This window comes from Cucurbita moschata, unplaced genomic scaffold, assembly GCF_002738365.1.
Source record: "Cucurbita moschata cultivar Rifu unplaced genomic scaffold, Cmos_1.0 Cmo_Scf00012, whole genome shotgun sequence".
In the NCBI taxonomy this organism is placed as follows: Eukaryota; Viridiplantae; Streptophyta; class Magnoliopsida; order Cucurbitales; family Cucurbitaceae; genus Cucurbita; species Cucurbita moschata.
In genome coordinates, this window is record NW_019268528.1 from 2,869,115 (window position 1) to 2,894,507 (window position 25,393).

Sequence of the window (25,393 nt, forward strand, 5' to 3'; positions counted from 1 at the left end):
GGTGTGGAACCTTCTCCTAAGTAGATGCCTTTTAAAATAGGGGTGTGGAAACGTCTCCTAAGTAGATGCGTTTTAAAATCGTGAGGCTGACGGTAATACGTAACTTTGACAATATTTGCTAGTGATGGGCTTAGACTGTTACAAATTGTATCAAAGCTAGACACTGGAGATTGCGGCAGCGAGGATGCTAGGCTCCTAGGAGGGGTAGATTGTGAGATCCCACATCAGTTGGAAAGGAGTCGTATAAGGGTTTGGAAACCTCTCCTTAGTAGACTCCCTAGCAGACACATTTAAAAACTATGAGGTTGACGGTGATACGTAACGGACAAAAGTGGGTAGACAATATCGAAAGGGGTCTTGTAAGGGTGTGTAAACCTCTTCTTAGTAGACACATTTTAAGACCGTGAGGTTGATAACGATATGTAACGGACAAAAACGGGCGGACAATATCTGCTAGCAATAGGTTTTAGTTGTTGCATTATATATATATAATTTTTATTATTTATTTGAAGAATGGAAAAGATATGTTTATTAATGACACTTGTATATAAAATTTGGAAGGGTATCACAAGATTTAAATGTATATAATTCACAAACATTACATATATTATGAAAACAAAAGACAATTTTCAACCGAACGACGACGTTTAGGATAATAAACTGGCGCCATATATTGTCAATCTCTTCTTCACTTGGGTTGCCGGCGGCAGGAATCATTCAGCCTTCATTTGGATTGCGTTCTGGAGCCGCCGCTGCCTTCACAACTTTCCCGATCACCCGATTCAATTTTCCGATAACATGCTTCTTCTGTCACCATTGCCTCTCTCTACTCGCTTTCCTGCAACGCAATTACCTTCTCCCACCGTCTTCCTCCACCACCAGAACCCCCCTATCACTACCCACCTCTCATTTCCCATCATCTCCGCCGCCGCCGCCACCACCACCTCCTTCTCCTCCGTCGTCACCTGTTCCACTTCATCGGACGCGCTCGAGCTCGACGTTTTCGAAAACGACCACGTTTCTTTTCAGAGTCGTCGCTACGACTTCACTCCTCTCCTCGACTTCCTTTCCCGGTCTCCGGCCTATCCGAAGTCCGATTCCGATTCGGAGGTGGAATTCGACTCTGTTTTGGACTCTGATTCTGAGTCTGATAAGGCTTCTCCGACCTCCCTTGACCCTACCGAGTTCCAGCTTGCCGAGACCTACAGGGCCGTGCCGGCGCCTCTATGGCACTCTCTGCTTAAGTCTCTTTGCGCTTCTTCCTCTTCGATTGGGCTAGGTTACGCGGTTGTTTTGTGGCTTCAGAAGCATAATCTGTGCTTCTCTTACGAATTGCTTTACTCGATTCTCATTCATGCTCTTGGCCGCTCTGAGAAGCTCTATGAAGCTTTCATTCTCTCCCAGAGCCAAACCCTAACCCCATTAACGTATAATGCTCTCATTGGTGCCTGTGCTCGCAATAACGATTCGGAGAAGGCTCTCAATCTGATATCAAGGATGCGACAGGATGGTTATCAATCTGATTTTGTCAATTATAGTTTGATAATTCAGTCGCTTACTCGCACCAATAAGATTGATGTTCCAATCTTGCAAAAGCTTTACGAAGAGATTGAGTCTGATAAAATTGAACTCGATGGGCAGCTCCTCAACGATATCATATTGGGCTTCGCGAAAGCTGGAGATCCTAACCGAGCTCTGTATTTCTTGTCCATGGTACAGGCGAGTGGTTTAAACCCCAAAACTTCTACGTTTGTTGCAATTATCTCTGCTTTGGGAAACTATGGGCGGACAGAGGAAGCTGAGGCTATCTTTGAGGAAATGAAGGAAGGTGGATTGAAACCAAGGATTAAGGCCTTCAATGCTCTTCTTAAAGGCTATGCTAAAAAGGGTTCTCTGAAAGAGGCAGAATCCATTGTTTCAGAGATGGAAAAGAGTGGATTATCACCGGATGAGCACACATATGGTCTTCTCGTTGATGCTTATGCAAATGTCGGGAGTTGGCAAAGTGCAAGACAATTGTTGAAACAAATGGAAGCTAGAAATGTACAGCCCAACACCTTCATTTTCAGTAGGATTTTAGCTAGTTATCGTGACCGGGGCGAATGGCAGAAAACGTTTGAAGTTTTGAGGGAAATGAAGAACTGCAATGTCAAACCTGATAGGCATTTTTACAATGTCATGATTGATACTTTCGGGAAGTTCAATTGTGTTGATCATGCCATGGAAACATACGAACGGATGCTCTCCGAGGGGATTGAACCCGACGTTGTTACTTGGAACACGCTTATAGATTGTCATCGTAAGCACGGATACCATGAAAGGGCTGCAGAGTTGTTTGAAGAAATGCAGGAGCGTGGTTATTTTCCTTGTCCCACAACGTATAATATTATGATCAATTCATTAGGTGAGCAGGAAAAGTGGGACGAGGTGAAACTCTTGTTAGGAAAGATGCAGAGTCAGGGCTTACTTCCCAATGTGATAACATACACTACCCTTGTTGATATATATGGACAATCTGGAAGGTTTAATGATGCCATTGAGTGCTTGGAGGCCATGAAGTCTGCTGGACTGAAACCATCCTCAACAATGTATAATGCTTTAATCAATGCCTTTGCTCAAAAAGTATGTCATCCTTCCCACTTTTCATCTCACAAATTGTTTGGTATACATATTATTCTTTGAAAACTTGATGATGATATTCACTGCTGAAGTTCCAATAAAATGATACCCCCTGTTGGAACATATTTCCCATGTATGGATAAGTTACTTGTTCATACTTTTTTCTCCATTTCTGATATATTGTTGTTCAACTGGATGGAAAAATTTGGAACAAAATAGTTTTATATATAGTTTCATTGCTTGAGAACATGATACGGCCAGTTTACCATCTGATTTGGAGCTTTTGTATCTGAGTAATATTCTTTTTTCTTTTTTTTTGTATAAACAGTCTCATCTGTCATTAGGCCATGACGAGATTCGCCTCCCGAATCATAGTTGAAATTATAAAATTTATATATCCAAATATATTGTGAGATGCCACATCGGTTGGGAGGAGAACGAAACAACCTTTATAAAGGTGTGGAAACCTCTCCCTATCAGACGCGTTTTAAAAATCTTGAGGGGAAAGCGCAGAGGACAATATTTGCTAGCGGTGGGCTTGGGTGTTACGTATATATTTTAATTTGTTTCTTGAAAATCCATTTAGTGATCTTCCATTTTTATCATTTGGCAGGGTTTGTCAGAGCAGGCAGTAAATGCATATAGAGTCATGAGATCAGATGGACTAAAACCCAGTCTCTTGGCTCTTAATTCATTGATCAATGCATTTGGCGAGGATAGGAGAGACATTGAAGCCTTTACAATCTTGCAGTACATGAAGGAAAATGTAGGTGCATTATATTTACAATAACGTTTGCATATTTTTTATTCTTAATATCAAGAGTAAGGCTTATCCGTTCATCGTTCGAACTTATTTGGTCCTACCTTCTACTGCAGGATGTGAAGCCTGACGTTGTCACATATACAACACTTATGAAAGCTTTGATTCGTGTTGAAAAGTTTGACAAGGTAGAATAACATGACCCTATAGCTGTTTTTCATAATTTGCTCGTGTTATTTTATGCATAAATTTTGCGTATTTGGCAAATATGTGTTAGAAACCACCGCCCTATACAATGGTATGATATTGTCCACTTTGAGCATTAACTCTCATGGATTTGCTTTTGATTTTCCCAAAAGGTCTCGTACCAATGGAGTTGTATTCCTTACCTATAAGCTCATGATCAACCCCTTTAATTAGCTGACGTGGGACTCCTCTCCCAACAATCCTCATCAATCCTCCCCTCAAACAAAGTACATCATAGAGCCTCCCTTGAGGCTTATGGAGTTCTCGAACAGCCTTCCTTTAATCGAGGCTCGACTCCTTCTCTGGAGCTCTCAAAGAAAGTACACCTTTTGTTCGACATTTGAGTCACTTTTGACTACATTTTTTAGTCTCACAACTTCTTTGTTCTACATTTGAGGATTCTATTGAAATGTCTAAGTTAAGTACATGACTCTAATACTATGTTAGGAACCACGACTCTCCACAATGGTATGATATTGTCCACTTTGAGCATTAGCTCTCATGACTTTGCTACTTTTGGTTTTTCCAAAAGATCTCATACCAATGGGGATGTATTCTTACTTATAAACCCATGATCAACCCCTTAATTAGCCGGTATGGGACTCCTCTCCCAACAATTCTCAACAATATGACCTCAGATTGTTCATCACATTGGAGCCTACTCATTGTCTTCTACAATTTTTTCCGTTGTTTTTGAGGGAGATATTGTGAAGATAAAATGTTAAAAAATGAAGCTGGACTAGTTTTACAAATTGGATGCAAAACTTTTGATGTCTTAGCTTGTGCTAGTCGTCCCGGTTGCAGCATTTCTTATTTCTTATACGAACACATCATCGAATAGAAACTTGTGACAAATTGCTTTCTACAGCTCCCTGTGCTTTGTTTCATATCACCCGGCAACCTCAAATTTCATGTTTTCAATTCTCAGTTTTGAAATAGAGAAAAAGAGAGAATGTTAAAGATTGAAAGTACATTATTTGAGTTTCAGGTTCCGGCTGTGTATGAAGAGATGATTTTGTCTGGATGTACTCCTGATGGAAAGGCCAGAGCCATGTTGCGGTCTGCCCTCAAATACATGAAGCGTACACTAAGCTTATAGTTGGCCGCCTGATCATGTATCTATGCACTCTGTAGAACAAATTTGCAGGAGTTTATCAAACCAATACTCATAGGTACGTACCGAAGGCTTCAAGATGTGATGTTCTTGACAGTTTCATAATTAATTGGTATCAAAGTCCACAATTTCTTGGGAATTCATGTATTAATGTATGAATTAATGCTCATATTTTATGAATTAATGTTTTGTGTCTGCCCTGGAATGGTTTTGCAGGAATTGCCTATTCAAGCTCGAGTCATTTCTTATGACTTGGAGAAGAGAAAGGTTTGATCTTACACTATTAGTATGGCATTATACTATCAGCAAAAAGTTGACATTTCTAAAGTAGAACTGCCAATCCCCCCTTAAATGATACAGCTCCACCGTACCCAACCGCCAGGTGCCGGTCTTAGAAACGCCAGGCAAATTCCCATCTATTGATAATTCTTGTATTATTGTTTATATAACATATTCACCATTCTTATGTCATACAGTAAAATGCAGAAGCAATAGTTGATCCAAGGACCTCAATACGTGAGTTCTTTTCTTTGAATGATCTGCTAAATCAGTCTGTCTTTGTATCGTTTAATGATATTGGTCGATAGGTTGCAATATTGAGTAAAATGCAGAAGAAATCATTGATCCAAGGACCTCAATACGTGAGTTCTTTTCTTTCTTTGAATGATTTGCTAAATCAGTCTGTTTTTGTAGCGTTTAAAGATAGAAACTTCGACGTAGGTCGATAGGTTGCAATATTGAGTAAAATGCAGAAGAAATCATTGATCCAAGGACCTCAATATGTGAGTTCTTTTCAGTTCTTTTCTTTCTTTGAATGATCTGTTAAATCAGTCTGTTTTTGTATCATTTAAAGATAGAAACTTCGACGTAGGTCGATAGAACTCAATCATCTGTACTTGTTTAGAGTAAGTGTGGCGATAAACATATGGCGTCCAGAAACTAAACACATCTTTCTGAATGTATCTGTCAAAGGGAAATAGCAGAAACAAGTGGTCTAAACTTGTTCTTAGAAAGTCTGGAACAAAACATGAACATCAATAAAACTGACGACAACAAAAATAGCCTAAAATAAGTTCTCATTTCTTGCATCCCTAGCTCAAACACCTCCCTCTTCTTCCCATATCTGCTACTCCTCTCAATCAAGTAACCTTCAAGATAATCATCAATCGACACCAGCCTGTCTAAGTTGTCCCTTGAACGGAGCTCGGTCTTGTCAAGGTACTCCGGACCGAGCTTAAAAATTGTAAAAAACGCAGCAGACCAGTCGCCGAGAACCCTCTAAAAACAAAGAAGAAAATTGCATTCAGCTAAGGATTTCCATGGACATTTAGTGATCAAGATAGATAGCAGGAGATGTCACATACATTGAAGGTAGTGGGATCTGTGGGATTGAACATTCTAAAGCAGTCTTTTGGTGAGGCAGCTTCGTATCCATATATCTGATATGATAGCATGATGAAGAGAGAGGCTTATTTTAAGGCCAAAACCAAGATTAGTTCATGCAAGTTTAGATAGCAGTTCAGACTTGACAGACCTCAAAAGTGAAAGCCATGGGAATTCTTGCTTTGTCAAACATGAAATCTGTGGCTGTCCCATGTGCCAGATACCTCAAGTATAAATTGTTATAATCTGCTTGTTTGCTTAGATACATGCCACATTATTCATCTAGTTAGACACTTTTTTTTTATTATTTACTTCAAATCAATCAGTATTTATCAACTAATTATGCCATGTTGGATTTGATATTAACCCATCTAAGTTAGTTCATGAGTGTTAATTTTGAAAAAAGAAATATTTTTTTTTATAGAATAAATAGATATATATTTAATTTCATAATTATTTTATTTATTATTTATTCTCTGAAAGCACTCAACAATAAATTCTTAAATTGTCATTTAAATCTTAATAAGGTTTAAAAATAGATATGTAAATATTTTATATATCAATTTAAATCTTAATAATGTTTAAAAATAGATATATAAATATTTTTATATTAAAAATGAAAAGTATGAATAAATGATCCAAACAACCTGAACTAACTCATCCAAAATATTTTATGATTGGGTTGGACTAGGTTTATCATTGGACAGGTGTTGGTTGGGTTTTGTTTGGGTTGGAAAAAAACTTACCATTCAAGCAATTAATTAGGTCCGAAATATTGTCCAAACTCGATTCAATTCATGAACATTCCTACCTACTAAACAATAAAGAAAGAGTTAATGAAGTAAACTAACCCGACCGAACCTCCGCCCGATCCAATCATGCAGCGCTGGTGGCAATGGAGATTGTTGAGTTCTTGAAGCAGAAGTTTCATTTGTTGAGCAATTTGGCCATCAGGAGTTGTGTTCTTATGGTCATAAGGCATGAACAAAGCCTATTGAAGTGAGAATCAAAAGCAGCAAGTTGTATGAAATGTGCATGGAAAAATCCCAGCAATGGCTTTCAAAATTGAATGCCACACACAATTTGAGTTCCATTTTCATTCAATTAGTATTGTTTCTTACCTCCATGCCTGAATGCACATTGACCCATATATGTGGATCAAATGTTAAGGCAAGTTTTCGCATCATTTGAGTTTCTGGTTCGCTGAAAGGTGCAAATCCAGGATTTTCCTCGTAAGGATTATAATCCTGCAACAGGGAGAAGGAGAGCTAAAATGTTGGAATTGAAGAGAGAAATATAAAACCTTACCAAATGGCTAAAATGGTGTAACAGCTCAAGTCCACCGCTAGTAGATATTGTCCACTTTGGGTCGTTACGTTTTGCCGTCAGCCTCACGGTTTTAAAATTGGCCTACTAAGAAAAGGTTTCTACACCCTTCTAAGGAATGCTTTGTTCCCCCTCCCCAACCAATGTGGGATCTCACAATCCACCCCCCTTGGGGACCCAGCGTTCTCACTGGCACACCGTCTGATGTCTGGCTCTCATACCATTTGTAACAACTCAAGCTCACTGCTAGCAGATGTCCGATTTGGCCCGTTACGTATCATCATCAGCCTCGCGGTTTTAAAATGCATCTACTATGGAGAGGGTCTAGCTCTACTCCGACCTGTGACTCGCACCGTCCAGTGATTGGTTCCGATACCATTTATAACAGCCAAAGCCTACCGCTAGTATCTATTGTTCGCTTTGGCCCATTACGTATTGTCGTCAGCCTCACGTTTTAAAATGCATCTACTAAGGAAAGGTCTCCACACCCTTATAAGAAATGTTTCATTGCCCTCTCCAACCGACGTGGGATCTCACAAATATACTCTTCTCCATTTTTTGTACATTTTTTTCATAGTGCAACTCAGAAGATAGATACCAACCTTCTCCTTTTTACCCCAATCGACGCTCCAATTCCTGTTCAAATCAACACCTCTCCCTGCCATAGAACACAAACTCAGCCATGAGACCATGTATGACCATATAATGGAGTAAACCAGCTGCATTACCATTTCTTCTTTCACATAGATCCCTGTCCTCGACGAGCCTGCGCCCGTTTAAGTTTTCCATTGGCACCACCTGACAACATACATAAGCAAGAACATCATTTATGCATACACAAAAATGTGATTCAAGTTTGAAGCACCAATATCAGTTAAGAGCATAGATTTCTTCCATAAAGGGGCCATACATTAATAATCAATCTATCTGTCACGACCCACATCGAAGAACTTGATAAATATAGAGGTGATCAATGTTCAAGCTCAAGCATGAACACAAGTACCAAGTATTAAGAGCAGAAAAATGTGGGTACTAACTACAATGCAGGCTTAACTGCATGGACTTCATTGCTACTTAAAAAGAAAGCCAGAGGTTAGCTGGAAGAGAAGGCATCCTGTGTGATTATCTGTAGCTTTCCTAAAATTATAGAACCAAAAATTTTACACGCCGTTAATTTATTCCACTTATCAATGTAAAAAGTTGCAGCCTACGCTCCCACGGAAAGGAGAACGAAACATTCTTTATAAGGGTGTGGAAACCTCTCTCTAGTAAAGGTGTTTTAAAAATTTTGAGGAAAAATTCGAAAGGAAAAGCCGAAAGAGGACAATATCTACCAACGGTGAGCTTGGAGTGTTATACATACCTTAATGACAAGCTTGTCAAGTGTGTTGCTTAAGGAAGCTCGATCCATGTGGGGCAGCAACTGTTCTTCACTCAAGATTAAAAGAATTCTCAGTGCAAGTTCTGTTGTTATGAGCTCCCTTCCATGCTGTCCAAAACTCTGGAAGACAAGGAGGAATCATCTGTCAAGAACACCAGCAAATTTCCAATCTGAGATGATATGTTCCCTTAATCGTTAAGGAGGAAAAGAAAAGAAAAGAAAGAAAAAACTGATCTATGAAGTAAGCCTATTTTAGTTTAGATCACTAAGTCCAGCAACGGTTTTAAAACGTATCTACTAGGGAGAGGTCTTCACACCCTTATAAGGAATGTTTCGTTCCCCTCTCCAACCGATATGGGATCTTACAATCCACCCCCTGGGGGCCAGCGTCCTCGTTGGCACACCGCCCATGTCTAGCTCTGATATCATTTGTAACAGCCCAAGCCTATCGCGAGCAAATATTCTCCGCTTTGGCCCATTATATATCACATCAGCCTCACAATTTTGAAACACGTCTGTTAGGGAGAGGTTTCCACACCCTTGTGAGGAATGTTTTGTTCCCCTCTCCAACGGACGTGAGATCTTACAGGAATAAAAGCCTAGAAGATCAAATGAGTATGCAATTCAACACAAAACTTACAAGAAGTATCCGGAATTTTGACATGTCATTAACTTTATTCCTTCCATGGCAATATGTAACAACTGGAATTTCTGCAAAATAGCCCTTATTTCTAGCCTCCATAGTCTCTATCTGCTTAAATAATCAAAGTAAGTAACCAAACCAAAGCATCATGCCTGAATTAAGGAGAACCAACAACAAGAACATACAGTCAGCTTATCAGGGTGTCGATGGACCAAAGCTTTTATCTCCTTCATCAAATCAACACTGCAAGATCCAATCACCCAACAAAATGGGAAAACATTCAGAAAGAATCAAGTATACCATTGTTAAATGAATAGATCACCATTACAAAAACACCTTGAAAGTATTCAAACCATATGAATGCTAAGTTAATCTTCAACAAAGATAAATGACCTAATATGAAACCCTACAAAAACTTGGATCGGCAGAGAACAGTATCAGACTCGTTAAAATAGCCAACTAAATCAAAATTCCAGAACAAAAATTACAACAGAGAATCTGCATAGAGTTTGTATGATGAAATGCCCAAATTCCAGAGAGAAAAGCGACGATAACGATCATCGATGAAGTAAAATTACGAAAGAAGTGTATGAATCCGAATCAGAAGACTTACAAACCTAGAATGATAAAGATCGCGATTGATTGGAGTTAATCTATTGCCGTCAGGATCCTCAGCAGTAACGAGAAGACAATTGAAACATGTGAAGAAGCAGAAGAAGATCCAGAACAGGGGAAAGAGAGAACAGAGAGAGCGACCCATACGGCAGAAACAGAGGGACAGTAGATCGTGGGTTTAGTTTGAGTTCAACAGAGGATCCATTGTGCAAAGCTTTAATGGAAATGATGAAATGAAAGAAGGGAAAAGAAATGGAAATTTCAGCAGGTTGAGCGCTGTGGATCATGCAGGCTTCACAATTATCATCCCCAATAGCTTTGTAAGAAACATTCATAGAAAGAATTTGAACAGCTAACTGATAGGGCCATCTGCTGCTGCTGCTGCTGCTGCTGCTCGTGCTCCTGCTGCTGCTGCACGATTGTTCAATCCGACATTGTTCATCAATATGCGAGAAAAAGAGTTTTTGTGGATTTCTCGTGCAATGTGCGTTTTGTCTTGAGAAAAATGTTATAATTGCATTTTGGTCCCCCATCTTTCTCCTTATTTCGTTTGGTCCATATTTAAAAATAAAAATAAATAAAAAAAGAAAGTTACTTGACGTTAAAATATATTATATTTTAACGCTAAATTAATAAAAATACTATTTTTCATTACATTCTACTAAAACAATACTTTTTTTAATTTTTTAAATTTAATTTTGTATGAAACGGTTAATATTTGTTTCAATAGTGTTTTAAAAATACCCTTAAATTTTTAAAAGTTTCATTAAATAAAAATCAAAAATATTTTTATGAGTATGTTTCAAAAATATTTTTATGTTACTTTTAAAATTTTATGGATATTTTTTAAACATAGTACTAACGGTAGATATATTGATTTTTAGTATTTTATGAATTGATTTGTATCTTGAGTTTAAAAACAAGTTTTCTTTACTTTTGATATTGATTTTGGAGACAAATCCGTTCTATGTTCTTTCTTGAGATGAAATCATCTTAATTTGAGAGTTTTAACATTTGTGATCTGAAAGTTTAAACTAATTTGAGATACAGAGAATTTAAATTAATTTGGGAGTTTTACCCTTTGTGATTTAAGAGTTTAAATGTTCATAATCGTTCTTAAATTCAATTGGCTAGGTTTACTTGCCATATCAAAGATGAGTGAAGGAAATCATCGACCAATTAAGACAAGGGAGGCGATAGAGCAAAGACGACCACGAACGATGGTAAGCTTAGTGTCACGGTCCTACATTTTTTACCATGCAGCGTCATGATATTGACACGCTCACGACCAGCCTTAAGGGGAATTAAGCCCCATATATATTTTTCGTCCCGGCTTTCTGGCTTCGTCGCACCTTAGGCGAGGTTTGTCTTTGCCACTCGAACATCGCTTGTGTGAAATCCAAGCTTGTCCGTCTACACACGCCGCCTGTGCGTGCATGTTCAGTCATCTGCGACACAACCGACTTGCCTCTACACTAGGTCAAGTCATTCGGCTCGACCTTGCCTCTACTCGGGCCAAGGTCTCTCAATGCAATGTCGCGTCTCATCTTGTCATCTCGATCTCCATCGACATGGTCCATATGTCTTAACGTCATCCCGAGTCTCGGGATGTCGTCGGTCATCACAACTTGTTCGGTCATGCCATCGAGAATGGGCTCGCGTGTCATTCATCTCATCGGGACTTTTCGAACATCCATCCATCCTGGTTCTATCGAGGCATTGACCCTCCCGAGCCAATGCCGTGTCATTTATGGATACCGTGCCAGATAGCGGGTGTATGTAGCAACCTCCAACACACGAGCTGAGGCGCAATACCGGCACACCCGTGCTGTCCGGCACTGTCCTTGAAAAACCCATTTCAAAAAAAGTCGCCCGATACACTCGTCTCGGCACACTCGCCCACGCTGTGTCACAAGGTAGCTCACTTAGGCCACAGGGCCCAGGGGTGGTGGAGAGCTAACCCCATGGAACCCCTATAGTACATCTTGAGCCATTTTCAATCTTCTAAACATAGACATAATTTTGGCGAACAGTCATACGGTGTCGTGCATTGTCCGTCTGGTGTCCGATTGACACCAAACTTGGCAAGCATTCATATTTCATATGGTCGGACTTAACTCCCAAACCGCATGTCCTAATTCCTTCCGAAACTCCGACTTTTGAGGTTAAGGCCCGAGACCCTACCCGGCCCTTCAACAAGCCTATCTTTGCCCTTCTTATCTATTCGATGTCTCTGTCTTGTTTATGTCTCAACTAGTCTTCAATGTCTACTTTGTGTGATGTGTTGATGATGCATCATCCTCTTTGATAGCATCATGTCACTCGTCTAGGTCCTCCCGTGGCCGGATGGCGCCACTTGAAGGTCACCGCTTCTCTTGTTGCAACGTGAGGGTCACAACCTACTCTTTTCATAGTTAGGTTGTGGCACTTAGCACAACGGTCAAAGATGTGAGGCACCCGCAGTCAAAAGAGGAGGAAAAGAAAGAGATGAAAAAGAGGGTACAACCAAAACTTGCAAAATTTATAGGACATACTTCTTTCCTTCAACATTTGACATGTCATCAGGTGATATATTATTTTACTCGACGACTAAAGTATTATTTTTAAAAAAAGAAAAATCAAACTACCCGACTAAAAGGGACTAAAATGTAATTTGAGAAACTTGGAGGACTAAATAAAAAACATAATATGCTTAAAAAGTTTCTCAAAACAACAATCAGTTCAATAACTTATTGGCTATATAAATAGCGGCGGCAAGGGCGACGGTGGTGTCTCCCATACATTGATATTATAGTGATTAAATTGCAAAGCATGAAGTGAAAATAACCTGTCCCCTCCAATGGAGAAGTCCTGAATGAATCCTCCATTTTTGGGTTCAACTTGAGAAGCCAATTCCCATTCAAATCCAGACCCACAATACACTGAAATGGCACTATTTGTAGAGCAAAACAGCTTCCCTCCATGCCATCCCAGCTTCGGCTTTCCACCAGGTACAATGTGCACCATCTCCCCTGGCAAAGGGAACCGTTCCCTTTTCTCTTCTTCTTCAGAGCTCCACCAAGCTCTGTTCATTTGGGACTCACCTCCGAGCCCTCTCAAGTCGAAAAAACCGAAAAAACCGTTCTCGTCTATTACACAGACACAGTTCATTTCCTCAATCCCCATTGCATCTACTAATGCTCCTCGATGTTTCAGTTTGTATGGATTGTGCTCCCAATGACCTGAATGCATTTCTTTCATTCTTGGATCAAATATGCTTATTCTATTGCTTTGTGGGCTACGTATTGCTGCTACTAAACACTTGTTACTCGGCAGCCATTGAAGCTTGAAGGTGTTGTGAAGCCCACTGTTATATCCACCTTCTAAGAAATCAATCTGCTGCCCTGTTGTTGTGTCCCAAACTCCAATGCCACCCACCTTCGTGTATGAATCATGTTTACAGCAACAAAATATTTTGTCGTTTGAGTTGTTGATCGCTAGATTTCCGGGTGTTGTTCTCGAAAATTGATTGTCTCCTCCATGAGATCTAGAAGAAGAAGATGAAGTTTGAGTGAGCTTAAATTTATGTTGAAGTTTAGCAGTTTGTGGATTGAAGAGACCAATTCCACCGCCACCATCGCCACCAGTGTTTGGATTTGAGTGCTTCCGTCCACTGATTAAGATGCTTGTTGAATCATACCACTCCATGTCCACAATCTTCATGTAATCAAGATTTGCAATTGAGAGTTCTTGGAGCATCCAATCGTAGACATGGAAAACTCTGCCATTGGCAATTGAGCAACTACCATTAGCGCTTGCTCTTATTATTGAATGATCTTGCAACAAAGTTCGACCAGTTATGGAGGATGCAAGTTTGAGATTTTCACCGTCTAACTCGACGCTTCTGGCAGAGAGAACCTGGTCTAGAAGTCCATAGTAATGAGCTTCTCTACAGAGAAGCGTGTCGGGAATGGTTGGAGGAACAAGAAGCTCACCAGTTTGAAGAAGATGAAGAAGGACATGGAAGCAAGCAGGGTCTCTATCAATGAAATATTCTCCAAATTCCTCATATTGTGCTGTCCAGGCACCATCCAACATAGCTTTGAATAATGAATTTTCACTGGCATTCGAAAGGGTTGTCGCCGTTGTTTCGAATATCTTGCCTCCGACATTGAATCTCACCTTTCGTTTCTGAGTTACCATGGTAGTTCAATCCTAGCAGAGAAAAAATATGGTGATGGCAAGGTCCTATCGTTAGTATTTAACATTCAGTTTTCTTAGTTTGAAAGAAAGCAAATGACAACAATATGAATCAGATAGGGTTTGGAGAAGTTTTCTTTTGCTTTTTGAGTGTCCTCTTAGTTAATGTTAAGCTTCTCCAAGTATTTAGCACCTAATTTTCTTAGTATAAAAGAAAACAAATGAGAAGGATACATACCTTTTTCTTTTGCTTTTAGAGTGTCCCTCCCTTTATTTGAGGACAATACTTCCTTTACCCAGTGGAGATAATAAAGTGAACAATTAAATGAACTTTACCTTTACCTTTCTTCCCCCCATCATCACTGTATGAGCTTTGTTGCGAAGGATTTCCAATGCTCTGACCAGAAAGAAGCGAAAAAAAAGGCTTTCCTTTCTTCTGCCTTGAGATGTTGGCACTCAGCAAGATGGGCTCATGGTGTGGTGGGATGAAGCCTGCTAGACAAAGACAATGGCTTGTCAGCTATGTTCCTGAATAAGATTAGTATAAAATGTTATCGTTATTAAATTGACATAATGAGTTGTGATTTTAGAATTTTTGCGTAGAACTTTACAATTTGAATCGGTTAAACACGACGAGCAGACTGGTACCTTGATTAATATAATGGAACAATTACTCGACTCTATAAAACTTCATCGATTAAAATTTGAATCTTCTCCCTTCACCTCTAGTATTTCCATTAACTTGAAAAAACTTGGAAGTGAAGTGACTTGTAAAGCAAGGACTATCATCAAATTAACTAAATGCCTTATCATCTGGGCAGATGGTCATAGGTGCTCAATATGCTGATCTTAAATGCTTACAATGTTTCCGATTCGGGCTAAGCATATTCATGACACTAATTGCAAAGATAGAAGGCATAATAAAACCATCTTGAGGGTCAAACAGCACAAATAAAACATAGATGTTGGCAGATAAAAAAGCAAGTGTCAAGTGTCTCTTCATTTTTTCTCCGCATTGCTCTCCAGTTCTATCTTAAGCTGCAACGAGAAGTCATCATTGACATCATCATCATCCCAGTCGTCTTCCCACTGCTGAGTAATTTCTTTACCTTCCTTGACTTCCCATTCTGTAATTGATTTTTGCCCATGAGAACAGAAGGAAAGGTTATAAAAGTATTAGACGGCTTAAAGATGTTATGTCAAGAACAAGAAGCAGATTAATAAGTTTTACACCAGAATCTGAAGAAGATTAAGTTGCAAAAGAACTTTGAAATGGAAGAAGGGATCTCTGAATTCTCTGCTTGGTAGCAATATCTTGCTAGGACTAGGACTACGATATATATGATATATATTACGAAGTTCCAACTTCTATATGAGCAAACAAGAACCACCATGAATTGCCTTATTAGTGCATGTGAAAAAGTAAAAAGACCAGGGTGAATGGGTTCAAAACCTCATGGTGGTTACCTGCTTAGAACAATATCTCATGAATTTTTTGGCAGACACATGTTATAACCTCAGAATCAAGTAGTCGTCCTATGAGAATAGTTAAGGTTCACTCCAATCTCATCAGATCCTTCATTTGACTTCCAAACTTACAGGCAATTTTTGCTATCACATTGTGACAGAATGAGATGTCTAGGACATGCAACATTCAGTTGACAATATTATGCAAGTGCAACAAATACAAGGCCACATCCTTCAGGATCGAAATTTACAGTCTACCAAGAGTTTATTATTGGCACACCAACGATCTATTCTTCTCCATTTAAACTCCAAAACATTCTTATCACTTCAACATTTTTCATTTTAAAGTATATACAAGACTTTAAAGGATATGCATGGCTTTCAAAACATAGTCTCAGTCGACAACATCGTTAAGCAACCATATGATTTGAATGTTAGACTTAAGATTCTTTATCCTCTTCCAAACAATCAAGTAAGTGTAACCACTTCTGAAAAATAAAGAAAAGCCTCACTTTTTTTTATAAGTGATTATATTAACTTAAAACAAACATCTAGAGAATTTTAATATCTTAATTCTTAAAAAGGCCCATCCAATATAGCATACTTATGTTGAAGCTAATAATAGAGTTTGAATGAGTTTGAATGAGTTGAATGAGTTACTGCCGAAGAGAAGGAGGAGGTGGATTCAATTTCGTCCACACAAATCTCAACCAACTCCAGGAATCCCCCTATAAAAGGACCTCCCTCCCGTCATTCAAATCACTCCTCCTCTCAATCTCACTTCAGTTTTCTGTTGTCACCAACAACTGGTATCAGAGCAATCTTGCAGCAGCAAAAAAATGGCAGCAGAAAAACAAGTTGAGAGCTACGTTCAGCCCGCCATCCCGAGGTTCGATGGTCACTATGATCATTGGGCGATGTTGATGGAAAATTTTCTCAGATCAAAGGAGTTCTTTGATATGGTGGAGACGGGTTATGAAGAGCCAAATGAAGGGGTACTCTCAGCTGGTCAACAGCAACTGTTGGCAGCATCGAAGCTGAAGGACCTGAAGGTCAAGAACTATTTATTTCAGTCCATTGACAGGACTATCTTGGAAACAATGCTTCAGAAGAAGACATCCAAGGAAATTTGGGATTCTATGAGGAGGAAGTATCAAGGCTCAACGAGAGTAAAACGTGCTCAACTACAAGCCGTCAGAAGAGACTTTGAAATTCTCCAAATGCAAAAGGGAGAAATGGTGAATGATTATATTGGCAAGGTTATAAGTCTTGCAAGTAAAATGAGGATGCATGGTGGTTCAATCATGGAGGTTGCGGTCGTAGAAAAGATTTTGCGATCACTAACTCCAAAGTTCGATTACATTGTATGTTCTATCGAAGAAGCAAACAATGTCGAAGAGATGCAAATAGATGAACTCCAAAGCTCCCTGTTAGTACATGAGCAGAGGCTCAATCGTACAAGTGCAATAGAGGAGATGACAGCCTTAAAAATATCCACACCAGGTGAATCTTCAAGCCCTAGAGGTAGAGGGCAAAGAAGAGGCAGAGGTCGTGGGAGAGGCAGTCGAGAAAGAAGTGGAGATGTTGGCAGGTCAGTAGACCTAGCCAGAAATGATTATGAAAACAAAGGCAAGAGACACTTTGACAAGTCCAAGGTGGAATGCTACAGATGTGGACGCCTTGGACATTACAAAAATGAATGCTATACCAGGCTTCAAAAGGAGAAAAGAGATCAATCCAATTTTGTGGAGAGAAGAGAAGAAGAAACATTATTAATGTCATTCCATGCTATGAAGGTTGCAGATCAAGGTGTATGGGTCGTAGACTCTGGATGCAGCAATCATATGACAGGTTGTAAGGAATTCTTCTCAACTCTAGATGAAAATTTTCATACTACGGTTTCTCTTGGCAACAATTCAACTCTCCAAGTGATGGGGAAAGGAACCGTAGATATCAAGACTAGAAATGGCTTTGTAGAGTCTATTTCTAATGTATTCTACATCCCTGATCTGAAAGCCAACTTACTTAGTATCGGTCAGTTACAAGAAAAGGGGTATGTGATCACATTCCAAAATGATGAATGTGAAATTTATGACTCCAAAAGAGGATCGATTGCTAAGATGAAGATGACCACCAACCGTCTATATCCGTTGACGTTAAATATCGTTGCCAAAAGTTTGATGGTGAAGAAAGAAGATACCACCTGGCTTTGGCATTTTAGGTATGGTCATCTACATTTCAAAGGATTAAAGACGTTGTCCTCAAAGAAGATGGTAACTGGGTTGCCAGATATTACTCCACCAACGGAAATTTGCGAGAGCTGTGTAGTAGCAAAACATGAAAGAAACTCTTTTCCATCTGGAAAATCAAGAAGAGCTCAAGCAATTTTGGAGTTGATTCATTCGGACATATGTGGTCCCATCTCTCCAGCATCAAATGGTAACAAGAAATATTTCATGACCCTCATCGATGATTTTAGTCGAAAAACATGGACTTATTTCTTGCACGCCAAATCAGAAGCCTTTGATTGCTTCAAAAGGTTTTGTGCTACTATGAAGACGGAAACTGGAAGAAGAGTCAAGGCTTTAAGAACTGACAGAGGTGGAGAATTCTGCTCGAACGAGTTTATTCAATTTTGTGAAGAAAAGGGCATACGGAGGCAGTTAACAACAGCATATACACCACAACAAAATGGTGTGGCCGAAAGGAAAAACAGGACCATTCTCAACATGGTTCGAAGTTTACTAAATAAAGGAGAAGTCCCGAAGGAATTCTGGCCAGAAGCTGTCGTGTGGTCCGTTCACATTCTCAACCGGAGTCCTACCTTTTCTGTTAGAGATATGACTCCACAAGAAGCATGGAGCGGAAGAAAACCTGCAGTAGACCACTTTAGAATCTTTGGGTGCATAGCATATGCACACGTTCCTGATGAGAAAAGGAAGAAACTTGAAGACAAGAGTTTGAAGTGTGTGTTCCTTGGAGTAAGCGAGACCTCTAAGGCGTACAAGCTCTATGATCCTTTGACAAAGAAGGTGGTGGTAAGTCGTGATGTAGTCTTTGATGAAAAAAAGACTTGGACATGGGAAGAAAAGATCACTGTGAATCAGCAGATTCCTGTAGATCTTGAAGAAGGACAAACTGAAGCCCCGATTCAGCCTCACTTTGAGCATGGAGAGAGCTCATCACAAGCTCAACAAGAAGAACCAGTAGAAGAAGATCATGATCATAATCAAAGACATCCAAGAACAAGAAAGAGACCAAACTGGATGATTGATTATGAGATGGACTATGAATCAAGTGATAGTGGTTATTTTGCATTCTTTATGGATAGTGATCCAATTGTCTATGAAGAAGCAGTAAAGGAGAAGAAATGGAAGGAAGCTATGGACAGTGAAATCAAATCCATAGAGAAGAACAAGACGTGGGAGCTCACTGATCTTCCTAGAGGGCAGAAAACAATCGGAGTAAAATGGGTTTTCAAAACCAAGTTGAATGAAAACGGTGAGGTGGATAAGTACAAGGCGCGACTTGTTGCAAAAGGATACAAGCAAAAGTATGGAATTGATTATAAAGAGGTATTTGCACCAGTGGCACGTCAAGACACTATCAGGCTCATAATTTCTATTGCAGCACAGAAATCTTGGCCTATATATCAACTTGATGTGAAATCGGCCTTCTTACATGGAGAGCTTCAAGAAGAAGTATATGTGGAGCAACCAGAAGGTTTTGTTCAAAAAGGCAAAGAGGAACAAGTATACAAGTTGAAGAAAGCTTTGTACGGTTTGAAGCAAGCTCCGAGGGCATGGTACAGTCGCATTGATTCTCATTTTGAAAAGATGGGATTCACTAAATGCCCGTATGAACATACGTTGTATGTGAAAACTGAAAAGGGAGGTAACATTATCATTATTTGCTTATACGTTGATGATTTAATATTTACTGGCAATAATGAAGAAATGTTTGAATTTTTTAAGAAGAGCATGATGAAGGAATTTGAAATAACGGATCTTGGCTTGATGAGATATTTTCTTGGAGTAGAAGTTACTCAAACTCCCGCAGGTAACTTTATCTGTCAGAAGAAGTATGCTCAAGAATTACTTGAAAGGTTTAAATTGGATGAGCGCACCTTTGGAACTCCATCAGAATTGGGTTTAAAGTTGCACAAGGATATTGACGGGCGAGAGGTTGATAATAGGTACTTCAAACAAATTGTGGGAAGTTTGATGTACCTAACTTCAACAAGACCAGACATCATGTATGCGGTTAGTATGATAAGTCGTTACATGGAGCATCCAACGGAAAAACATCTCAATGCAGCAAGAAGGATACTTCGTTATGTGAGAGGAACCTTTGATTTGGGGGTATTCTACAAGAAAGGAGATGATCCGAAGATGGTTGGCTATACAGATAGTGACTATGCAGGTGATATAGACGATCGTAAAAGTACTTCAGGAAGTATTTTCATGATGAGTTCAGGAGCTATTTGCTGGTCTTCAAAGAAGCAACCTATTGTAACACTCTCAACTACAGAAGCAGAATTTGTGGCAGCAGCAGCATGCTCGTGCCAATCAATTTGGTTAAGAAAAATGCTTGAAATTCTTAATCAGAAGCAACCAGGTACGACGGTTATATATTGTGATAATATGTCAACTATTAAGTTGTCTAAAAATCCTGTGTTGCATGGAAGGAGCAAGCACATCGATGTTCGATTTCATTTCTTGCGTGATTTGTGTAAAGAAGGCATTATTGAACTCAACTTTTGCCGAAGTGATGAACAAATCGCAGATCTATTCACAAAGCCCTTGAAACAACCATTGTTCGAGAAGCTTAGAAGAAAAATGGGAATGTGCAGAATCCAAGATGTATATCAAGATGACGAAGTGAAGTCCTAAACTGATTTCCGCAGAATTCAGTTTAAGGGAGGGTGTTGAAGCTAATAATAGAGTTTGAATGAGTTTGAATGAGTTGAATGAGTTACTGCCGAAGAGAAGGAGGAGGTGGATTCAATTTCGTCCACACAAATCTCAACCAACTCCAGGAATCCCCCTATAAAAGGACCTCCCTCCCGTCATTCAAATCACTCCTCCTCTCAATCTCACTTCAGTTTTCTGTTGTCACCAACAACTTAAGGGGCATATCTTTTAAAAACCATGGATTATTCCAACTCTTCTTTATCCTAATCAACACTCGTTTTGATTGATTGTTCCTATTGCAATTGAGTTTACAAACATTCTGGCTGATTTTTTTCAAACACTGGATTCCAAGAATTTACTAGGAAATAATGAGTGAACAGAACAACAACAATAGGGCATCCAAATGAAGAATGCTAGCAGTAAGGATTGAGTCAGTAACAGGCTTATCCAGACCATTGCAGAACATTCACGTTATAATGGCTGAAACAAAGGAGAAATTTCACAACAAGCACTGATAAATAAAAAATGAGTGCAAATTGAAACCAAAAAATTACAAGTCATACCTTCATCAATCTCAAACTCTTCAAACTCATCATCATCCTCAAAGAGGTCAACTTTCACTTCCTCAGTAGCTGCTTTCTGTTCAGTTGCCATCACAAAGCTCACACAGGTCTACAAATCCTTAGTTTTCTGATAGATCAGCAACAAATTTGAAATACATTAACAAGTGAAAAATACACAATTGAAGGCATGTTTTTCTGTTGAAGCTTTTTGTAGACGCAAATCACTGCACCCAATTTCTTGGGTTCATTGTTTAACCAACTTGAACTATCAACTAATCCAATCCCAGAGGGATTGAGTTGGATTGAGCAGATAACATCGTTTTACACTGTTTTTTCAATTTCGCCCTATATATTAGAGAGTTTTTAGCACACATAGTCATGAATTCGAATTTCGGATATGAAGCTCACTGAAAATTTAATATAACCTATAGTTACACCAAAAGCCTCTATAATCTGCAGGTATACTCATAAAACCTATGGAATATAAAAATGGAATAACATATTGAGGGCTGATCGCAAATACGAAACAAAAACAGAGAAGAAAGCAAACGCGGAAGAGAGAACTAGAGGCAAAAGGAATGATAAACAAAGACATAAGTTCGTTCTCTTTTGTATTCCCCTAATTTTGCAGAGAATCACAGAAGAAATCATAAAGCAAACCATCAAATACATCGCAATTCACAAAACAAATTGTAAGCCATAGTCGAGATTGAGAAATGCTGCATAAATTGTAGGCAGATCAAATTGGAGAGAAAAAAGGAGCTTAGAACCTTGAGAGAGAGTTGTGAGAAAGATCAGAAGCTTCAAATGGCCGTCGAGCAGGGACGATCGAGGGAGTCTCTTGTTGCTTGATTTCTAGTGACGAAAAAAAAACGAATCGAGATACCTTAAGGGACAAGTCGTCAAGCCTTTGTCCTTTTACTTTAGATATTCAGTTTTACTTTGTTCTTTATCTTTAATATTACCAAATTTCTTAATTAAGGATCTTTGAGAAGATTACAAGGTACTCTCATACGAGTGTCGATCCCGACACTAGATTTCTAGTAGCGTGTTAAATCAAGAGTAGATAGTGAGCGTCTTTCAGCAATACGAGAATAGAACAAGAAAGGCAGAGGTATCTTCCCAACAAGTCTTGATTTCATTTGTTTCGTCTTTCGAGCACAATCAAATTATGGGGAACAAGGACGCCGGAAAAGAAGGGACTGAGGCATCTAATTAGGACATTGCACAATGATCCGAAAACTTTGTTGCATCTCTTCGGATCAACAGGATTGATTGGTTGGCTGGAAGTGAACGGATCTACTCGATGTCACGATTGTACTTTTTCAATTGTGATCTGTCGTGATCTTGACATGCTAACGACCATCCTTAAGGGCTTTGTTGCATCTCCTCGGGTCAACAGGATTGGTTGGTTGGCTGGAAGCTAATAGATCTGCTCGATGTCACGGTCGTACTTTTTCAATCATACGATGTCTTGATCTTGACACACTAACAACCAGCCTTGAGGGAAACTCAAGCCCATATATATCCGTCCAGTTTTGCAGCTTCGTCGAACCTTATGAGAGGTTTTTCTTCGTCAATCGAACATCACTTATGTGGAATCTAAGCTTGTTCAGTCACACATGCTGCCCTGCACATGAATGTTCAATTGTTCAATTGTTTGCGACATAACTAACTTACCTTACCTCTATTAGGGATATCTTAATGTCGTCTAAGTCACAAAGTGTCTTCGGCCATCACAACTCACTTGATCATGCTATAAAAAACGTGCCCACATGTCGTTCATAATGTCGGGACATCCCAAACATCCATTCATCTGAATTTTATCGAGGCATTGGCCCTCCCGTACTCATGACATGACATGCATGTAGTGACAACTTTATTTTAATTGAAAAAATAGGATCGTCGCATTATATCAACTCAATAGGATTTATAAAACCAATATGAAATGGATATCCGAACCAATCAAGCCAAACCGGTACCAATCAACTTTTAAGATATTCATTAGTCCAATTATCTGATTGAGTCATGTTCAAATTGGTAATTCTAATATCCTGTTCTAAAATTTCTTAATTTATAAACATTTTTTAATGTATAATTATTTAATTTATTATTTTTATATAAGGTCACATTAAACGTATAATTATCATTTAATAATTAAACATTTAATAATTATTTAATTATTAAACATTTAATAATTATTTAATTATTAAACGATAATTATACGTTTAATTAGCAAAATAACTTTTAATTTGCATTCTTATAAAATATAAACGGCAATTTATTGAAAAATAAATAGACACGCGGCTGACAGGTCAGCCTCCCATATAGGGTTCAAAAAATATGACCGTTGAGGACGCTCCCTCTCATTTAAATCTCAATTCAAACCCATCGCCAAGAACCTGCAACAAAGACAAAATTCATTCACAGATTTCAACAAGAAAATAGCGTTTCTCCGTCGGTTTCCAACTATCAATGTCTAAGATGAGATCTGATCGCAGGCCGCCGCTCGCCAGATCACCCTTGCGGCTCAGATCTCGTCGGGTTCCTCAATCGAACTCAACCTCGATGCAAACGCCGCCCGGTAAATTGGAAGAAACCGAGTGAATATTCCGTTGATTACGATGAAAATCGTTCTTGTTTTTGTTTAATTTTGCGATTCTTGAACTGATCTACTATGTTTTTGTCTGTGTACAGGTTCTTTGACGAAATCGCTGAAAATGATCCGTCCTTCGGATCTGCAGGAAACGGAGCTCCGACCTGAGTATCGGACAATTTCTTGCGAGTTACGAGCTCTGGCAAGCATGGTTAAGATGGAATTAGGATGTGAAGAATCTGAGAAAGGCGGAGTTGGCGATCAATTGAGCGTGAATTCGAGTTCTCTGTTCGAGCGGGGGAGATTTTACGACGAGTACTCTGCGAGGAGGAACGAGAGGCTTAAGAGAAAGAAAGCCGAATCCGCATCCGAAATCAAGACTCCATACACTCTCGGCGTGACGGTCGAATCTTCGAAGCGGCACAGTTCGAAGAAGCTTGCAAATAGCTTGAGGAAATCGGTTGGTGCAGCGTTTTCTGTGGAGCAGAGCGCGGCGGCTCCTAGGTATTTGCTGCGAAGCATGACGAAGGAGAACAAGAAGCCTCCATTGCCAGTGAATCTTGAGAAATCCGTGATTGCTGCAGGAGAAAGGAAAATCACGACTCGAAAAGTCCGGAGAATCTGAAGAATTAGGGTTCAGATCAGGTGGAATTCTTGATTTCTTCCTCCTCTCGTTATCTTTGATTTCCATTCTCTACTTTGATTCAGATGGTTAAAGAAACTGGATTAGCTTTTCATAATTTGTTCTGGATTTGGATTTGGATTCGCATGTTGGATTGTGTAGTGTAGGTAGAATTTTCCAATTCGGAAATATCTGACCGAGCTTCTCTCTTCAGCATACTTTGGCTGCTGTGATAGGAAAAGAGAGGCATAGAGAGCACATTAGCTGTTAGGGCTCTTTATGAGTTTATGCAAATAAAAGTTCTTGTTTATCTTGTCTTCTTCTTCTTTCATTTTTCACATGTTAGAGAGCATTACTAAGCAATTATACACTGCAGATATTGTTGGTTAATTCCCAATTATACACCTTTCTAATCTAAACTAAATTAGATATTGTCCTCTTGTGTAATTTTTTTATATTTCGGGCTTACCTTTTTTGGGCTTTTTATTTCTATTTCGGACTTACCCTCTTTGGGCTTTCTAATTTCTATTTTGGGCAAACTTATCCTCTTTTCGTTTTCTATTCCAAGCTTCAAGCTTTCTATTTCGGGCTTATCTTCATTGAGGAGCTTTGCTTACCCCTTTTTGAGTTCCCCATTTTGAGCTTTCTATTTCGAGCTTACCCCTTTTTGAGCTCTCCATTTCATCACACCCTTCATTGTCTTGGCACATTGTACGGTGTCCACCCATTTTAGGGTTCAACATTCTCTAGCTGATACATCGTTCTAGCTCTAATATACAAACATAAAAATAGTAAAAGAATATAGAAAATGAGATATGGGATAAAAACAAAAGAAAAAAAAACATAGCTCGCAACCACTCTCCAAACTCTCCAAAGATGTTGGAGTTGAACTCATAAACAAAGTAATAATTAAAAATTAAAAATAAATTAAAAAAAAAAAAAAAAAAAAAAAAAAAAAGAAAGAAG

The 25,393-nt window shown here is 39.0% G+C and overlaps 5 protein-coding genes across 9 annotated transcripts; 2 read left to right on the top strand and 3 right to left on the bottom strand.

Moving 5' to 3' along the window:
* The first annotated feature begins 652 nt into the window (after positions 1 to 652).
* LOC111450509 (pentatricopeptide repeat-containing protein At5g42310, chloroplastic) lies at positions 653 to 5,377 on the top strand. The gene is made up of 5 exons (XM_023090688.1): positions 653 to 2,622; positions 3,233 to 3,385; positions 3,496 to 3,567; positions 4,614 to 4,797; positions 4,956 to 5,377. The coding sequence occupies exons 1-4, from the start codon at positions 799 to 801 to the stop codon at positions 4,722 to 4,724; spliced, it is 2,160 nt and encodes a 719-aa protein (XP_022946456.1). The 5' UTR covers positions 653 to 798; the 3' UTR covers positions 4,725 to 4,797; positions 4,956 to 5,377.
* Positions 5,378 to 5,609: 232 nt separating this feature from the next.
* Positions 5,610 to 10,541, bottom strand: LOC111450510 (putative metallocarboxypeptidase ecm14). Of its 3 annotated transcripts, none has more exons than XM_023090689.1 (11): positions 10,090 to 10,541; positions 9,658 to 9,715; positions 9,470 to 9,580; positions 8,812 to 8,949; positions 8,177 to 8,246; positions 8,051 to 8,106; positions 7,244 to 7,369; positions 6,974 to 7,113; positions 6,274 to 6,379; positions 6,104 to 6,178; positions 5,610 to 6,017 (listed from the first exon to the last, which is right to left on the bottom strand). In XM_023090689.1, the coding sequence occupies exons 1-11, from the start codon at positions 10,230 to 10,232 to the stop codon at positions 5,706 to 5,708; spliced, it is 1,335 nt and encodes a 444-aa protein (XP_022946457.1). In that variant the 5' UTR covers positions 10,233 to 10,541; the 3' UTR covers positions 5,610 to 5,705. The 3 variants fall into 3 exon arrangements, with proteins under 3 accessions (XP_022946457.1, XP_022946458.1, XP_022946459.1); XM_023090690.1 differs by having other exon boundaries at positions 6,274 to 6,346; positions 10,090 to 10,539; XM_023090691.1 differs by having other exon boundaries at positions 10,086 to 10,174.
* Positions 10,542 to 12,754: 2,213 nt separating this feature from the next.
* On the bottom strand, positions 12,755 to 15,002 carry LOC111450463 (BTB/POZ domain-containing protein At4g30940-like). Of its 3 annotated transcripts, none has more exons than XM_023090620.1 (2): positions 14,915 to 15,002; positions 12,755 to 14,758 (listed from the first exon to the last, which is right to left on the bottom strand). In XM_023090620.1, the coding sequence occupies exon 2, from the start codon at positions 14,267 to 14,269 to the stop codon at positions 12,824 to 12,826; it is 1,446 nt and encodes a 481-aa protein (XP_022946388.1). In that variant the 5' UTR covers positions 14,270 to 14,758; positions 14,915 to 15,002; the 3' UTR covers positions 12,755 to 12,823. The 3 variants fall into 3 exon arrangements, with proteins under 3 accessions (XP_022946388.1, XP_022946390.1, XP_022946389.1); XM_023090622.1 differs by having other exon boundaries at positions 12,755 to 14,281; positions 14,603 to 15,001; XM_023090621.1 differs by having other exon boundaries at positions 12,755 to 14,281; positions 14,505 to 15,001.
* A 47-nt stretch (positions 15,003 to 15,049) lies between these two features.
* On the bottom strand, positions 15,050 to 22,156 carry LOC111450464 (protein DSS1 HOMOLOG ON CHROMOSOME V-like). The gene is made up of 3 exons (XM_023090623.1): positions 21,980 to 22,156; positions 21,210 to 21,336; positions 15,050 to 15,393 (listed from the first exon to the last, which is right to left on the bottom strand). Exons 2-3 carry the CDS (start codon positions 21,298 to 21,300, stop codon positions 15,266 to 15,268), a joined length of 219 nt encoding a protein of 72 aa, XP_022946391.1. The 5' UTR covers positions 21,301 to 21,336; positions 21,980 to 22,156; the 3' UTR covers positions 15,050 to 15,265.
* Positions 22,157 to 23,563: 1,407 nt separating this feature from the next.
* LOC111450549 lies at positions 23,564 to 24,753 on the top strand. The gene is made up of 2 exons (XM_023090743.1): positions 23,564 to 23,793; positions 23,907 to 24,753. Exons 1-2 carry the CDS (start codon positions 23,685 to 23,687, stop codon positions 24,428 to 24,430), a joined length of 633 nt encoding a protein of 210 aa, XP_022946511.1. The 5' UTR covers positions 23,564 to 23,684; the 3' UTR covers positions 24,431 to 24,753.
* Positions 24,754 to 25,393: the final 640 nt, after the last annotated feature.